Source organism: Maniola hyperantus, chromosome 9 (genome assembly GCF_902806685.2).
Source record: "Maniola hyperantus chromosome 9, iAphHyp1.2, whole genome shotgun sequence".
Taxonomy (NCBI): domain Eukaryota; kingdom Metazoa; phylum Arthropoda; class Insecta; order Lepidoptera; family Nymphalidae; genus Maniola; species Maniola hyperantus.
This window is the reverse complement of record NC_048544.1, coordinates 4,762,271-4,779,119: the sequence shown is the minus strand read 5'-3', so window position 1 is coordinate 4,779,119 and position 16,849 is coordinate 4,762,271. Positions and strand designations below refer to the sequence as shown.

General features: G+C 36.5%; 1 protein-coding gene across 3 annotated transcripts in view; it reads left to right on the top strand.

Annotated features, from left to right (window-relative positions):
* Positions 1-16,849, top strand: part of emp (epithelial membrane protein) — a 90,971-nt gene that overhangs the window by 49,290 nt on the left and 24,832 nt on the right. For 2 of the 3 annotated variants that reach the window (XM_034971564.2, XM_069500712.1), the window contains 2 exons: positions 12,720-12,811; positions 16,013-16,173. In XM_034971564.2, coding sequence (XP_034827455.1) covers positions 12,720-12,811; positions 16,013-16,173 — 253 coding nt within the window. Of the gene's footprint in view, positions 1-2,543; positions 2,691-12,719; positions 12,812-16,012; positions 16,174-16,849 lie in introns of those variants that run through there. The other variant, XM_034971565.2, reaches the window with a different exon arrangement.

Sequence of the window (16,849 nt, the reverse complement as noted above, 5' to 3'; positions counted from 1 at the left end):
AAAAGTTATATGTATCATAGAATAAGGATAGTATGTTATTACCTACGAGAGGTTCGACGAAGCCATCTAGACAGAGCAATCGTGCGGTAAGGGTCACTGTGAACGAAATTCATGTAAAAATCCGTCGCAAGATTTGAAACAAATTATACTACTTATAGATATATTCACTTTAGTTATTACTAAGTAACTAAAGTGAATATATCTGTTTAATAAAATACGTGTAGATAGGTATACCCATTATCTACGTATTTTCCTTTTTCCCCCATAATTGATACCTATACCTTGCCTATATCAAAGAAGCAGGTAGGTAATAAAATTTCCGCCATTTTTTGCAGATTTTTAAAGTAAAGGCGGATGCGTCATATTTAAATTATGAGATTTATGACACAAATAAAAACGTAGATTTTATAATGTGTTAGTTGTGATAGATTAAATTCTAAGAATAATATGCTAGGAGATTAATAATGGATTCATCGGAAATTTGTATATTATTTAAAATATTACTACGTAGGTAAGTATTAATAATTAAAAAGATGGAAATTCCAGTAACTCATTGCAATATTGTTAACTTCAAACGCAAACACTGCCTCTCATGTAATTAAACTTTATTAATTTAATATTGACTTTACTACAATTACACAAAGTGCACTTTTGTTTACTCTCGGCCGCCCCCCATAACTTTTCATTGCAAAAGATAACATAAAATACATACCTCGATTAATTATAGGTTTTGTTAGCTTATACTGCGAGCTTGTACTGGGCATTATAGAAAGATAAATAAAAAAATTATCTGTTCACGAAATAATAATTACAATTCTTACTATACATCCGTAGTGTCCTTAGTAAGGAAGATAAAGTACTAGATAGCCAAAAATTTGTAAGTAGATTTCATACGTCACTTATATTAAAGCCGGGTGTGGGATATTATTCATACGTCACATTACAGATAAATTGGCAGATTGGCAGATAAAATATTTCAAAAAGAATTGTACAGTGATTAGATTCTACGTTTGATCAACAAAATTAATTAATGTGTTATCAGTGTGACGAAAGCAAAGGTAAAGCAAACAATAATTAGGTAGGCAGGTGCAGTATATAGAATAGTATATATGACTATATGTCCGTCTTCGGGGTGCAAGCTGTCTCTGTACCAAAGATATATAAAGAATATCTCCAATGGAATTCGCCATGCCGGAGGGCTCCATAAGGATTATTTTCCTCCCCGGACGAAAACAAATGTTGAATCAAGTTTCAAGTTCAAATTACTATGTTGTGAGTTATGGTGTGTCGGTAGTTCAACAACCACAATAAAACTTCTATTGTAGTAAAGCAATCTGGCGTGACGATCGACTAATCGGAGCACACCTCCAACACGGTAATGTTAATATTACCGTGCCTCCAACGTCAGCGTGCCGTAACGCCATGACATACCTACACTTGTACACGTTTTCATATTTTAACGTCCTTCCTACCGCAGTGGTAAGTGCTGTGGTCTTATAAGTGGGGTGTCCCGGGTTCGATTTCTGGCAGGGACAATCGGGAATTTTTAATTTCTAAATTGTCTCCTGGTGGGAGAGAGGCTTCAGCCGTGGCTATAGTTACCACCCTAGCGCTTTAGACGATACCGTAGGTAGGTAGGTACCTATATGATGGTCCGGCGGGTCACAAAAAATTTGGTAACCATCACCGATATGGATGTTGTTGGGTTCAGAGGATAGAGGGCAACTCTCTGAAGCTAAATATGCCACTCTGCCGGCCCTGAACAAGGGATGGCTTTATTCCCTGCAGGTCTACGCCTTGAGAACAGTTTTTTAAAGGAAGATCTTCTGTCTGGAAGATCGTCACATCTGCGACGTCCTAGCTTAGCTGGTTTTCATTATTTGTCGATTAAAAATAATTCAACTTTTTATTGTTACCTACCTCATTCAATAAAGTTCGAGTTATGTCTTCTTCCTTCGCTAGCTCGACAACTGAGTACGGTATTTGACAACTAGTCAAATCAGTAACTTTTTATCAAACGTCAAAACGCGCGCTTAGTAGGTATACGAGATTCTATGAAATACCGGTGTGACGTCACAATCATTTGACGTGTTTTTTTTAGTTTAATCAATAATTTAAAATAGTTATTACACTGAAAACCAACAAAGGTCGTGGATTTTATGTATTTTGGAAGACCCTCTATTTAATAATCACTTAATTAAGAAATAATTTATTTTTGATGTAGTCAAATAGGTACCCAATTGTCAGTGCAGCGATATCTAGGACGTAGCGTGGAATTCGCGCAACATCATTGTTCTACTTAAAACGTACTATCACATTATTCATAGTCTTGCATAACTTTTCTTGAAAATATAATTATTTCATTAGAGTTTAAAACGGAGAAATGGACGATCACAGACCAACCAATCGACGCGCGACGCTTACAAATTTCACCGCTATTCACGTCCATTCAGAATCCGGACGTCTGGAAACCCTAAACATTTCACGAAAAAAAAAACAAATTGACAAGTAAAACTTACTTGCACGGTGCACCACAGTAACTGGTCAGTTACTCTCGCGCCGGCGTCGTAAAATGGCGTTCTAAATGTTCTAATTTCGTATAACCGTTGCAACATTCTAATTTCGAATTTCAAAAATGGCGTTTAGGTTTTCGCGCATTTTCGAATACTTAAAGGATAACAGAGGAATAAGTGAGTGATGTGTTTTTTATTGCAAGTAGGATGCGTGGTTCCTAATTTGTAATTCAGCCTTCGGTTGGTTTAAATAGTACCTAATAGAAACTTTGTTTTTGTTAGTTACCCAACAGTGAAATATTGGTTGGTAAGATTCAACTTGAAAGTGAAACGGCGTTTTTAAGACTAGAGTTTCTGCCCTCTGGTGTGTGACTACTGACTACATTTCTTTACACAGCATATGGAATCGAATCGGATTCGAATACAAAACGTTTCAAGCTATTCTTTATCTTAATAACTGACCTACTTAATTTAGTGCTTTAAAAATCCGTATAGGTATAAGTTGTTATAATATTCGTGTATCTCTTATATGTATAGGTACTTTTCTCGCGTGTAGATTATGAAAACACGTTTCAAAAACTATTACGCGTATAAAACATGATATTTTATTGTTATGATGATGTCGGTCGCCATGACTAATGCTCAGTAAACGTCGTAACTTCAATGGGATTTATGTGACCTCAGCCAACTTGATGGATACTTATTTTTAATTCACTTCTTAAGCAGGTACCTAAGTACCTATCTAATGTTTGGTTAGGTAATGGGTATAGAAATTATTTCGTTTTTTAAACAAAACACCAATCATCACTAGCAGATGCAAGTGTAAGACATGATAAATCTAAATATATAAAAGGGAAATCTGACTGACTGACTGATCTATCAACGCACAGCTCACACTACTGGACGAATCGGGCTGAAATTTTGCATGCAGATAACTATTTATGATGTAGACACCCGCTAAGAAAATTCAACCTCTAAGGGGGTAAAATGTGTGTAGTCCACGCGGACAAAGTCGCGGGCATAAGCTAGTATGTATAATAATAATAATAAAATATCAAAGTTTTAACCTATAGTGTTATCTTTAATGTAAGCTCATTATATCACGATGACATCTTCAAATTCTATAGATAATGTTCCAACAATTATTGCGTTCTTAAGTTTGAGATCCAATATTTCTTCGGTTGCCCTCAGCTGTCAGTGAGATACGGATAAAAGCAGCATCATCAGGAGCCTAGAGCAAAAACTTCTGATTGCATGCTCCTTGATTATTGACAAGAGGACGGTTTCACATTTTCCCTTTAAATTTTGCTGACTGAATCATTTTCTCAACTCATAGGTTTAAACGCAACGGCTATTTATTGCAGCAAAGTTTCCGTAAGAACAGGTGAATAGTCTGCACCAAATAAAATAAAAAATATTAAAAAAAATATTATGACGATGAATGAACTGATATATATTTTTATGAGTCTGCACTACTAAGCTATTAAGTATTTTTATCGAATAACGCGCACTTGCTCAAAACTCGTTAATCTGGTTTAGTTAAATTTTATGATGGTGTCACTTTTAACAAGTTAATTCCAGGGTTGATAAGAAAAGGACAGAAACTGATAAGGGTAATGATAGAAAATTTAACTCAAACATATTTAAAAGGTTGGTACACGTCGATTCAAGATTACTACTAACATAATTAATTAATTTTCCGTTTCCTAAAAATGGCAAACAAGTATAATCTAGACAAATCAACCTTAGAAATTATCTATATTTAAAAATGAATCGCTAAATGTGTTGCTGATCGCAAATCTCGGGAACAGATGAACCGATTTCGCTAATTCTTTTTTTTATAATATTCCTTGAAGTACGAGGATGGTTCTTACGGAGCGAAAAATTTTAAAAAATTAATCGACTGTTAGGCGGTACGAAGTTGGCCGGGTCAGCTAGTTACAAATAAGTAAATGTTTGTAGGCAGTAATAAATGCCTATAAAATAACTTGAACACTAAAAGCCTTTCTAAATAAAAATTTACATATGTAATTAAGTTTAATGCCGTCTGCATTGTGTTGGCCAACCACGCAGCCTTCAAAATGTTGAAATTCATGGAAACGGACGCAATCAGCGCGTTTGGAAAACGTGATTCTACGCGAAAAGTAAATGTTTACATTGAATATTTATAAATATGCGGTCTGATTGTTATCCAGAATGAAACACTCAGATGACATTCTTACTTTGACTAAAGAATGCAGTCGTTGAGTTTTTATTTCCGGTAATGGAAATAATTTCGTATGTTGTTTGGTTTCATAATCATCTTCATATTCCAGAATGATGAATGACATTTCTTTTAAGAATTTTATGACAACCAAATTCGGAATTCCTATGCTCAGGATTATATTCTATTCTATGCTCGCTTCGCTCGTGGTTCGATGAATCCTTCGCTTGTTTGGTAGGTATTTACAAGCACTCGAAAAACTTAAACTTAAACTACCTAAAAACTTTGCAGCCATGCTTAACAAATAACTATTTTGTGTTTGAAGACGTAGTATCCCGGTTGTAACTATTAAACATATTATTATTTCTATTAAATTCCTATACTCATACGCACGACTTGTTAAAATTATAATAGTCATTCATGATTAAAAAAAATTCTCCCAGGACTTCACATGTTCCAACGTTCAACTAAGTAATTGTGTTGTTTACTTAAGAATAATGTTCTTATCTTGCATATATTATATTTTATAATCTAAAGGCATGCTCTAAATAACTCAGTTACTAACAGTTTTAAATCCGAAACTATAATATCACAGTTTTTATATCAATTAAGAAACGTGTGTTTGTCTACACAGTCGTTCGAAATTGCCGTTACTTTACTAGGCCTTTCTAAATTCCTTGCAGTTGAGATAATAATTTACTGGATGCTGTCCAATGTGGGAATTCCTTTCAGATTAATTGTCATCAATATTTATTAGTTAGGCTTGATACCTAATAATTGCTTTAATTGATTTGATGGTTAACACAATATCATCTTGGACTATAGTAAGTAATAAAATGACGTAATGTTTTGTATAGAGGTAGTTTATGGGGTTAGAATTCATTATTTAAAAAAAAAATTAAAAAATTTTTTTAACATATTTTATTTATTAACGTCACTCTATACGGAAGGCGATCAATGACGTCACAAGGCATAAACGACATATGTTTTACAATTTTTTAACAAAAAAAATATTTTCCCGCCGAAATTACTCTATTTTTATGTTAAAAAATTTAAAAACATTTGTCGTTTATGAATTGTGATGTCATTATTCACCTTCCGAAAAACGGCGTAACGTTAATGTTAAAAATAAATAAAAATCATGATTTTTTATATTATAATTCTCTAATAATGAATTCTAGCCTCATAAACTACCACTGTACAAAATATCACATCATTTTATTACTACAGTCCAAGACCCAATTGCGTTATTAGACTATATTACGATCGTAAAACTGTGATATTAGGTACGGCCAATGTCGACCTAACTCTTGAAGGTAGTTCCACCAAACAGTCTTTAGCCGTTTATATCCACTGACCACCAGTTCCCTTCGATTTGCTTGCGAGATTTTATGTCCACTTTGGGACGTCATTCCAGTACCTTGGCTTCACTAAAGTCCAATGATCGATCTTTTGAGTTATGAAATGAAATGAAAATTTATTTTTAAAACTTCGGGGACCCTGAAGTAAGTTTAATAAACCTGTTTCTCAGGGTCCTTGCTCTTCCTCCCCAGTTAAAGTTAAGTCATGCCCCTCCCTTTGCCAATTAACTTCAAAAGACTTTAGTTTTTGTCAGGATATCTCCTTATTTCTGATTTGATTACGTAGAGATTATCCCTCACTGAGTGACTGTGACTTTAAGCTTTCTTATCAGTTATCAAACTTAGCGACCTTTACTTATGTTGTTATCATTACTGCTGGTTATTTGCTCTTCAGGCATTGATAATATCTAAGCAACAGATCAAAGTGTCTCTTCTTCTCTGCGTTCTCACGTGGATGTGATGATACAGCTTAAGATGAAAATTGTTAGTTATATATTAACGAGATAATATATTTAAAAAAATTATAGAAACGATTTAGAAAAACAATTCATTTTGAAAGTTATGACTATGCCCATTTATGGCTTAAAACATAGGGATTTATAGAACATATATTATTATAGGTCTAGGTCTCCGTTTTGTGGCCCCGTGGCTAGGTAAAAATTAAAATAAATTTAGGTATTTTTTTACCAAAATAAAAAACACTTTCACTCGATGTGTAGCTTATAGCTATAATAGTAAAACTAATTAAAGTTAACAAATTACACATAATTATATGCGGATTAAGTACAGAATTTCTAAAGACGCATTTACTTAAGTAATATAAACGATTATGACTATAGTTAATGAAAAATTTTCATTTAATTTTGTGAACATAAAACGAACTTAACGTTATGCTTATTACGTGCCACTAACTTGTTTCGTATTGACAACCTCCCTGGTGCAGTGGTATGCGCTGTGGTCTTAAAAGTGCCAGGTCTCGGGTTCGATTCCCACCGGAAGCAATTTCGGAATTTGTAATTTCTAATTGTGCCTGGCCTGGTAGGGTAGGAGGCTACGGCCGGCCATTCTACCGGCAAAGCCGGGATCAGTTATGTTTATAATAGATTTTAAAGAGCGTTTAAAGACTTAACTCTTATATAAATAATCAGTTAATCCATCCCGCTTTATATAACGCTCTTTAAAATTTATTGACTTTTCAGGCTGTCGTTAGGTAAATACAGCGACTGATATTAAAATTGCCCTCTAAACTTTTGCAATCATTTCTCGACGATGAACTATCAACGCATCACCGTAACTGCTCATTGCAATATCGTGGTAACATTACATTATACCTACCGGCAACTAATAAACAGTCACGGATGCCGAAAAAACCAGCAATTTTACGTAACCGTCGTTGATGCTAAAACTGAAAAGCATTAGTAGCAGAACGCTACGAATCATGAAAACAAAAATTAAATGTTAACTTAGGTCTGATTCAGATTTTTAATATACTAGCTTATGCTCCTGACTTCGTCCGCGAGGCCTACACAAATTTCAACGACAAGATTTCAAGTCAGATCGGGCTGAAATTTAGTATGCAGATAGCTATTATGACGTAAAAATTGAAGAGTTCCCACAGGATTTTTAAAAACCTAAATCCACGCGGACGAAGTCGCGGGCATCATCTAGTAGAATATAAAATCCAAGAATGATCATTGATCACGTTACATAACATAATATTGGATATTACGTATTGGAACAATATAATATGGGTGCAAGCTGCGTAACCGCCAAGTACGTTACCATCAACCAGTTGGCCGTGTCAAGGGGACCTGTGAGAAATTGTTAATGAGACCGGAACATCTACTGATACGTTTTATACCGGTGCGTGTGATATGCAGACTTCTTAGAAAGAAGAATATTTTAAGACTCTAAAAATATTGTATCAAGTTATTTAGCAATACCAATGCCCCGCGATTTCATGTACGTGGATTTAAGTTCGCTTTGAGGTAAACATCTGCACGCCGGAACTTTTTCATTTTGCGGTACAAAAAGCGTACATTACATTTTATACGAATAAAATTGATCTGACGGATGTTACATCTAAAAATAGCCGAAGCCTGCCACCAGACTATACCAGAGACTGTTTAAAAACTATTTATTCCCAAATTGTCCCTGCCAGGAATTGAACCCGGAACTTCCCACTTATAAGACCACAACGCTCACCACTGCGCCATGGAAGTCGTCAAAGTAAAGTCCCTACGCCAAAAGATTCTGTCGAACGTGGAGTCTGCGCTGGCCTAATTTGTCTAGGGGCCATATCACGTTTAGGCGCACCATTATCATAAAGTTCCAAACTCCCAAAATTCACTAAGCGAACCGGGCAAACGAACACCGGTAGTGCTCTACAAAAATAACGCTTTACATAACAAGTTTCCTCTTTGCGCAAGCGTACGCGTCACCGATTTGACATAATCAAGATGAAATACCATTCTTTTTAACCGATTGCACGGAGGGCAGAAGCGGATGATGATCACATCACACTTTTTTATTATAAAGTTGAAAGTTTGTATGTGAGTGTGTTTGTTAGAGGAACATGAAAAAGTTGCGAAAAACAATGCGATCATGAGCTTTTCCGATTTTATAGAAGCGAGCTCTTGTTGAGATTTTAAAGATTGTGGTTTTTTTCGGTTGTTTAAATTTTTCCTTATACTTAGCAATTTTAATTAAATATATAATAGAACTGAGTAAATATGGGCTGGACGACCTCCAGCCCGCTGAATCGACGAACTTAAAGTGGCGGTAAGCGGGTAGATGAGAAAGGCGGAGAACCGTGTTTGGTGGTGCGCTCTTGGAAAAGCCCAAGTTCAGCAGGGGACGCATGTAGGTTGATGGACTGAGTAAATAATGCCATATATAGATGTAGATACCTGTTTACATAATTACTGAATTTAAACACGCAGTATTGAATCCAATTGAACGTTGTTGTCAAGCTGTTTTACATAGCGGAGCCGTTTTGTAAAACAATTGCTGGTTTTGTAAAACAGCTGATTAAACTATCCAACTGCGACATTTACATCAAATGTAGTAGCTGTAGTCTTTAGTAGGTATTTTTCAGTAATATAAGTAAAAAAACTTATGATTTAACAGCGGTTGAAAATAAGTTTTGCGGGCATTTGCGGACTCGCATATCAAGATAATAGCACTTAAAAAATTTTACCTCTGACATTTAGCATAATATAAATATCAAAAATAAACGGTCTCTTAGTATTTTGTCAGAGTGAACTGTAATTTTGTGGCCATTGTCTTGTCCTGTCTTAAAATTGTATGAACAATAGAATTATTTTAAAAGTAACATAAGTTAGACTTCGCTCACTGCTCACGTTTGAAGAATTCAAAGAAGACTGTGAAGTCTCGATGGGTGATAGACTGATAATATCTATATTCACTGGGAGTGCGAAACTTCAAAAATCTGCACTTTAAGTGGCATGATTATTATCAACACCGTTTCATCCTGCGAACGTCCACTGCTGAACATAATCTTTTCCAATGAGACTCCACACAGTCATCAGCCATTTTCCGTCAATCTCATTAAATAATGTCGTCAGTCCTTCTTGCTGGTAGCCGCCCCACACAACACTTGTAGGTACCTATTCCGTTCTAGAAATTTCGGGCTCCAACGGCCATCGCTCCTGCGACAAGCATGACTTGCCTACTGCTATTTCAACTTGTTGATGGATTGGGCTGGTCAGTGACTTCGGTTCTCCTGTGGGTGTGAATCTCTTCATTTCGAATCTTATCCTTCAAAGAAACCTGTGACGTACTCCTGTGGATCTCTTCATTTCCGACTTTATCCTTCAGAGAAACCCCTAACTTAAATTGCCTCGTCCATACCTCGCCGAGTAACGACTGACGTTAATGGTACTTTAATTAAATCAGTGGTCGATTTTAATACTGTATTTGACAACTAGTCAAATTAATAACTTTTTATCAAACGTCAAAACACGCACTTATAGTAGGTATGCAATATTCTATGAAATACTGGAATGTGAAGTTACATCATAATGACGTACTTTTTTAGTTTAATCGATAATTTAAAATGGTTATTACACTTAAAATTAACAAACGACGTGGATTTTACGTATTTAATTATCACTGAGAAATAATTTATTTTTGACGTAAGTAGTCAAATACCCAATTAGTTATCAAAAATCTAAATGCGTCATTCTAGGACGTTATTGGATGGCAGATATTTTATTTTTAATTCGGGTTATTTTGTAAAGGAATGCGGGTTTTCCATTGACTTATATATTACTTCGTATGGACAGGGTTATTGAACAAACAAAATGGCATCGACTCATTGGTGCTAGCACCAATGCAACCTCAGTGACGTCTGGATTTCAAACGGGTCGTTCATTAGTATCTTAGAGGTGGCGGTGATTTATTTGGTTCCTAAACCGTGAAAAATTTTGTTCGCTTGACCATATCTTGTCATTTATATCGATGGGTTTTTCATTAGGACGTATCTACTTGTTCGAAATAATAATAAGGATTAAGGACGTTAACCTGAGTGATACGAGCGTCATCAATTTATTTAGTCAATTTACCGATTGCTCATGTTTAACGTGTAATGTTTAGAAAACATATATTATTGTCATTCAACATTACGTTTCGTACTTAGAATACTTTAGCTTCTGATGATTTAATGTCCGTGTTTGGAATTTGGATAGCTAGTCAGCTTCTGAGTCAATTAATGATTAATGATTCCTAACCTAAAACCTCAAAAAGGTTAAAATACCTCTTTAAGTATGATGGTAGGACGTAGGTAGTAAAGGTTAAAACTGTTGCCGATATAGATTTTGACGTGCTTTTTCCGAATTTTCATTTTGCCACCTCGTATTTTGGCCGTTCACGCCGCCATCTTGGAAAAATAGCGCCCATTTAAACAATTTTTTGACGATAACTTCTTTCCGACTCAATTTACGATGAAAATGGTTATGTAATAAATTGAACTAGAGGCAATTTATGTACATAGTCACCTTTTTTGTAGAATCAATAGTTTTAGCGTAGGTAGACGTACGAGCGTCGCAAAGTCCATTCCATCAAAAAATTTCGCGGCTAAACTACCAAATGACAGAACCATAGGTAAAATAATAAGTTTCCGTATGGAGAAAACGGTATGAATTAAATTTTTCACTTATCTAGATTCTAGTAGCAAATATCAACATTACTCATGTACGCGACAGGTTGAGAGCAATCGGGATGGGGAGGCCCCGCACACCCGCAATGCTAACCCGGTGTGGAATAGCGCGGGTGAGGTGCGGGTGTGCGGGGCGTCCCCCCACCCTATACCCTGATTGCCATCTCGACCTGTCGTGTACTCTAAATAACCAGTTTGTTTGACTACAGTGTACCTACTCAAATAAGGTTCGGATAATTTTTGGGAAAACCTTTGTAGGGCATTTCTGTGAAGAATACAATTATTATTGGCAAGGTAGGTACTCAGAATAAATATCTCTCAGAGCCTTCAAGAGTCATAATAGGTACATCGAGAGTTCGGCGTAGCTTGATAAATATACAGGGTGACAAGGAAGGGTATTCACCCTCATCATCTACTTATTCTAAATATTAAATAGTAAATCTTAGTAAAAATAACTCTTACATAAGTGTATCTAAGAGTATCTACTAGTTATTCGTTACTTTTTGAAGATGAAAAATCATCTATTAAATGATTCATGTCCTTAATTCGTCAACTTCACTCTAGTACTAATGCTCTCAAGTCTTACCACAAGTTAAAAAGCCGGTTATAATATTATCACAAGAGACATTTCGAAGTTGAAATAGACACCTATGTTTGTGAGTTGTGACATCGATATAGTTTATTGACCTTGTTTGAATCTTTAAGTAGGTAGTACTTAGTAGCATAGTAGGTAGAGCTTATTAGCTTATCAACTTCATTGGCATATTATACGAGTTAACTGAATGGATACATCTATCTTTTCCATTTGCGTGTTTGTTTTTTATTATCTACTTATCAATAGTATATCTCAATATATGGAGCTTATAATTATTATTATTATCTCTGGCCATAAAGTCCATAAACCGTATGATCGTATATCTAGCTTCATTTAGGCACAGATATTTACATTTCATCTCACTAAGCGTTTTCATCGCGCGCTATAGTGAGATGAAAAGTTGTGTGTTTCGTCCGGCTGCAAAATTTGCGCTCGTGACTTTGAATTCCTTGCTACCCTCAGGATTGTATTTTTGAACCACTCGCTTTACTCGTGGTTCAATCTTAGAGTTCTTTGGTGGTTCGGAATTCAATACAAACTCTCGCGCCAAAATAACAACTTTGCAGCCCTGTATAACAAATAACTATTAACTATGTCATCGTTGGGTATGTATGTAATTGGTAAAAAATAGTAAAATGACACTAAAAATCATCGATATAAAATGACGAGGATCAAGCGAACAAAATTTTTCACGGTTTACAAACCAAATAAATCAGCGCCACCTCTTAGATACTATTGAACGACCCGTTTGTAATCCAGACGCCACTGAGGTTGCATTGGCGCATAAGTACCAATGAGTCGGTGCCCTGTCCATACGAAATAATAATTATATAAGCCAATGCTAATAGTGTACTTTCTTGTTTGGCAGGGTTCGTGCTGGCCTCTGCGGTGGTTCTACTGCTACTGGGTATCACATGCGCAATATTCTTCGGCTCGTGGATTCGCATGTTCATAGACCATGTAAGTACCGCTATCAAAATTTACTCTGCTTCTACCTGTGCTTCTACGCGGGTCCTTGCGACTAGTCTTGATTGCAGTCAAGAGTAACTTGTATCTGAATTGAAAAAAAGTCTGATGTCGTCTCTCCACCTAGATGGGGTCTGCCAAGTGCCAACGTTGTAATATTCCAGACTAGCTTATGCTCGCGACTTCGTCCGCGTGGACTATATAAATTTCAAACCCCTATTTCACCCACTTAATGGTTGAATTTATCCCGCTAGCTGCATGGTAAATTTCAGCCCGATCCGTCCAGTAGTTTGAGCTGTGCGTTGATAGATCAGTCAGTCAGTCAGTCACCTTTTTCTTTTATATTTATTTAGCCATTGGTACTTAATTCAGATTCCTCAGATAAAGTACCTATTGGGCTGGCTGTAAAAAATTTCGCCAGCACGGTCTAGTTGAAATATTTCCCGATTAAGATATTATTAACGCTAACCAGTAACCAACCACTGTGCGACCTCGACTTAGTTAGGTACTTTTAAGCTTGCGACATCCAACATGAAATTTTAATGAAATAATAAGCAATTTTATTTATTTTTGGAGTGTGTTTTTTGTTATTATCATCGTAATAATCAACCTATCGCCGGCTCACTACTGAGCACGGGTCTCCTCTCAGAATGAAAACGGTTTGGCAAAAGCATTCACTGAAATTATTATTGCAAACTATCTGATGCCCACCACTTCGTCCGCGTGGAATTAGGTTTTCAAAAATCCCGTGGGTAATCTTCGATTTTCCGGGATAAAAAGTATCCTATGTCACTCTCCAGGTCTTTATCTAAACCCATGCAAAAAAACACGTCAATCCATTGCACGTCCTTCAATCACGTCGCAATCGACGGACTAACCTACAAACCAATAAACAAACACACTTTTGCATTTATAATAAGGGTACTGATAATAAGGGTACTGATGATAAGGGTACTGATGACGTTAGCAGCAGGAGAACTGTACCTAACTGCGATCATCGCATTACATTGTAGCTTTGAAATTTTGGGGCTAAGTCAGCCTACTGATTTGGTAACTCAGTGTCTAACACTGAATGATAGCCACCGAGCTCATTTGACATTTTTTTTAAATCCATTGAAGGTTTTTTGGCGATTTTTTAATATTACTCAATGAAGGAGCAATGTAGAACCAACCAATGTCAAATGAGCTCGGTGGCTATCTTTCAGTGTTAGACACTGATTTATTATAGCAGGTCAACAGTACGTATCGGAAAGTAATGTACATCGACATTTAGAAGGATATAGCAGATTGTCTTTGTCGTTGAGACCGACAAAATGTCTTATAGGTATGAGTGACAGAACGCTCTACAAAGCCTGTACATTACTTTCTGCCGCGTACTGTAAGTAGTTTAAGTTACAATGCAGTGTGTAAGAGCCGATGTACCTGCTGCCCTACCGCCGTTGTTTGACAGCTACAATATCACGATCGCAATCATCTCTGATTGGTTAATGCTCGCGCACTATTGGCTACAATGCATTGTTGCAACAAGAATGGCACAAATTCAGCCAATCAGAACAATTGAGATTGTAATAATGATTGATGCAGGTTTTAGACAATCGCCCTGCTGACTCGCATCTCGCTTTTCATACCCAAAGTCTAAGCTGTGTCTAAGCTTCGCGATGTCTATTGTTAACACGGCGAAAACTTTAATTATACGAATGGACCCTTTCAAGGTTCATCTCACAGTAAGCGCCCGATTGTTTTAAAGTTTTGAAAGCACGTGGGAGCGATCTGCGATACTCGTTCGCCGTTCACCTTCACCCAAATAACTGCTTAGGGCGATTGTGCACTCATTCGTACTCAATTCGTATTCGTTTTCGAAAAATATGATACGTAGTGACCGTCATACAAAGTGTACGTACGCTTGTGCACCAATTTGGTTCGTATTATATTCGTAGATATACGGGTCCGTCAAAATACGAATTAAATGGGTGCACAAGCATATGTACGTTTTGTATGACGGCCACTTTTTATTTTTATTTTATTTCATTAAACTTATATGGAGTAGGTACACATGATTTCTGCTACATTTAGTGCCACAAAAACCACAGTCGTTTTTACTAGGCACTACGTTCGAATCGCATATTTACGAAAACGAATATGAATCGAATACGAATGCGTGCACAATCGCCTTAAGTACTATATGGTACAAACTGCCTGCTTGTATTGCATTACTAAACTGACTTTCCGAACGTTTAACGGATTACTTTTACGTGAACCTGTAACAAGTTAACGTTAATTAATGTTAACGTTTCTCTCACGCTTAACAAAGTGATACGAGTTCAATTTTGTTTTAAAATAATTCATTGTGCGTGATTACAATACTTATCATACCTAACTAATTTGAAGATAGCCTAGCTTAGATGTTTTTCCTATGATATATTTGCGCTTGGTTACAATGAAAATCTTATCATCGTCATCATGATCAAACTGTCACCGTCTCACTACTGAGGATGGGTCTCCTCTCAGAATGAGAAGGGTTTGGCCATAGTCCATCACGCTGGTCAAGAGCAGATTGGAAGAATTCACACACCATTGAGAACATTATGGAGAATTCTCAGGCATGCAAGTTTATACTCACGATGTTTTCTTTCACCGTAAATCAAGTGATATTTAATTGCTTAAAACACATAACACCGAAAAGTTAGAGGAGTGTGTCTGGAATCGAACCCCCAATCTCTCGAAAAGGAGACGGACGTCTTAATCACTAATCTATCACCGCTTTTTGGAAATGTAAAAGAAACAAAAATGAAAATCAAATTATTTCGGGAGTTGGGATTCTTATACACTTTAAGACCTCGAATAGTCACCTTCGGGCTATTTCGAAAAACCTTGGAATCTCCAAAGAATGCATTGATTCTGCAGCTTGCGTGTCTTCAAAGGACAGCTTTTTAGCCTGGAGCTACTCCAAGAAACGATCATTAATGGGATTTCGAGATGGGAACCGAATAACTAAATGAGTTGCGCTTGATTGTAATAAATTTTTTTTTGAAAGAGCTGATGCAGCTTAAAGTAGAGCGCACTTAAAAGATGCCTGCTCACACTTATTTGTCCTTTCGCAATCCCAAGAACCATTACTCTATTTTTTTGTAATAATTAAATAATAAGGTAAAATGAGTTCTACAAATGTAATTCTTACTTTCTTTCCTTACGCAGGAGCTGGTACTCCGCCCGGGCTCGATGACGTTCGAGTGGTGGGCGCGACCGCCCGTGCGACCATTCGTCCACGTCTACGTGTACAACGTGACGAACGCGGACGAGTTCCTGAACAACGGCTCCAAACCAGTGTTGGACGAATTAGGACCTTACGTCTATTCGTGAGTACTCTTTTTTTGTACCAGTACATAAGTTGGTAATGCGCAGGGGCGAGTTGTGGGCGCGAACGACCTTGTGACCGTTCGTTTACATCCAGCGATGCAAAAGAGTTCATGGACAACAAATCCAAGCCTGTCCTGGACGAATTATATACCTTACTACTTATATTTTTATTCGTGAGTACGTACATATATTAGCCTAAGTCTTTGACTAGGTCTGGTATCTGGAAGGCACTAATATTATGACATCTGGAATAATATGCAAAGGACCTGGGAACCCACCGTTTCCAAAAAAACCCCTACCACTATGTGGTCAATGGAAAGAGTTCATCTCCTTTTGCAAGTAGAAATATTATGACGCAGTGAGACAGAGAGTCACTAGCCATATGATTTTTTCCATTTTTAAGGTTCCGTTTCCAAAAGGAAAAACGGAACCCTTATAGGATCACTTTGTTGTCTGTCTGTCTGTCTGTCTGTCTGTCAAGAAACCTACAGGGTACTTCCCGTTGACCTAGAATCATGAAATTTGGCAGGTTAGTAGGTCTTATAGCAGACATTTGGGGAAAAATCTTAAAACCGTGAATTTGTGGTTACATCACACAAAAAAAATTAAATTGTGGTTATGAACTAATAATTAGTATTTTCAATTTTCGAATATAACTTTATCAAGTGGGGTATC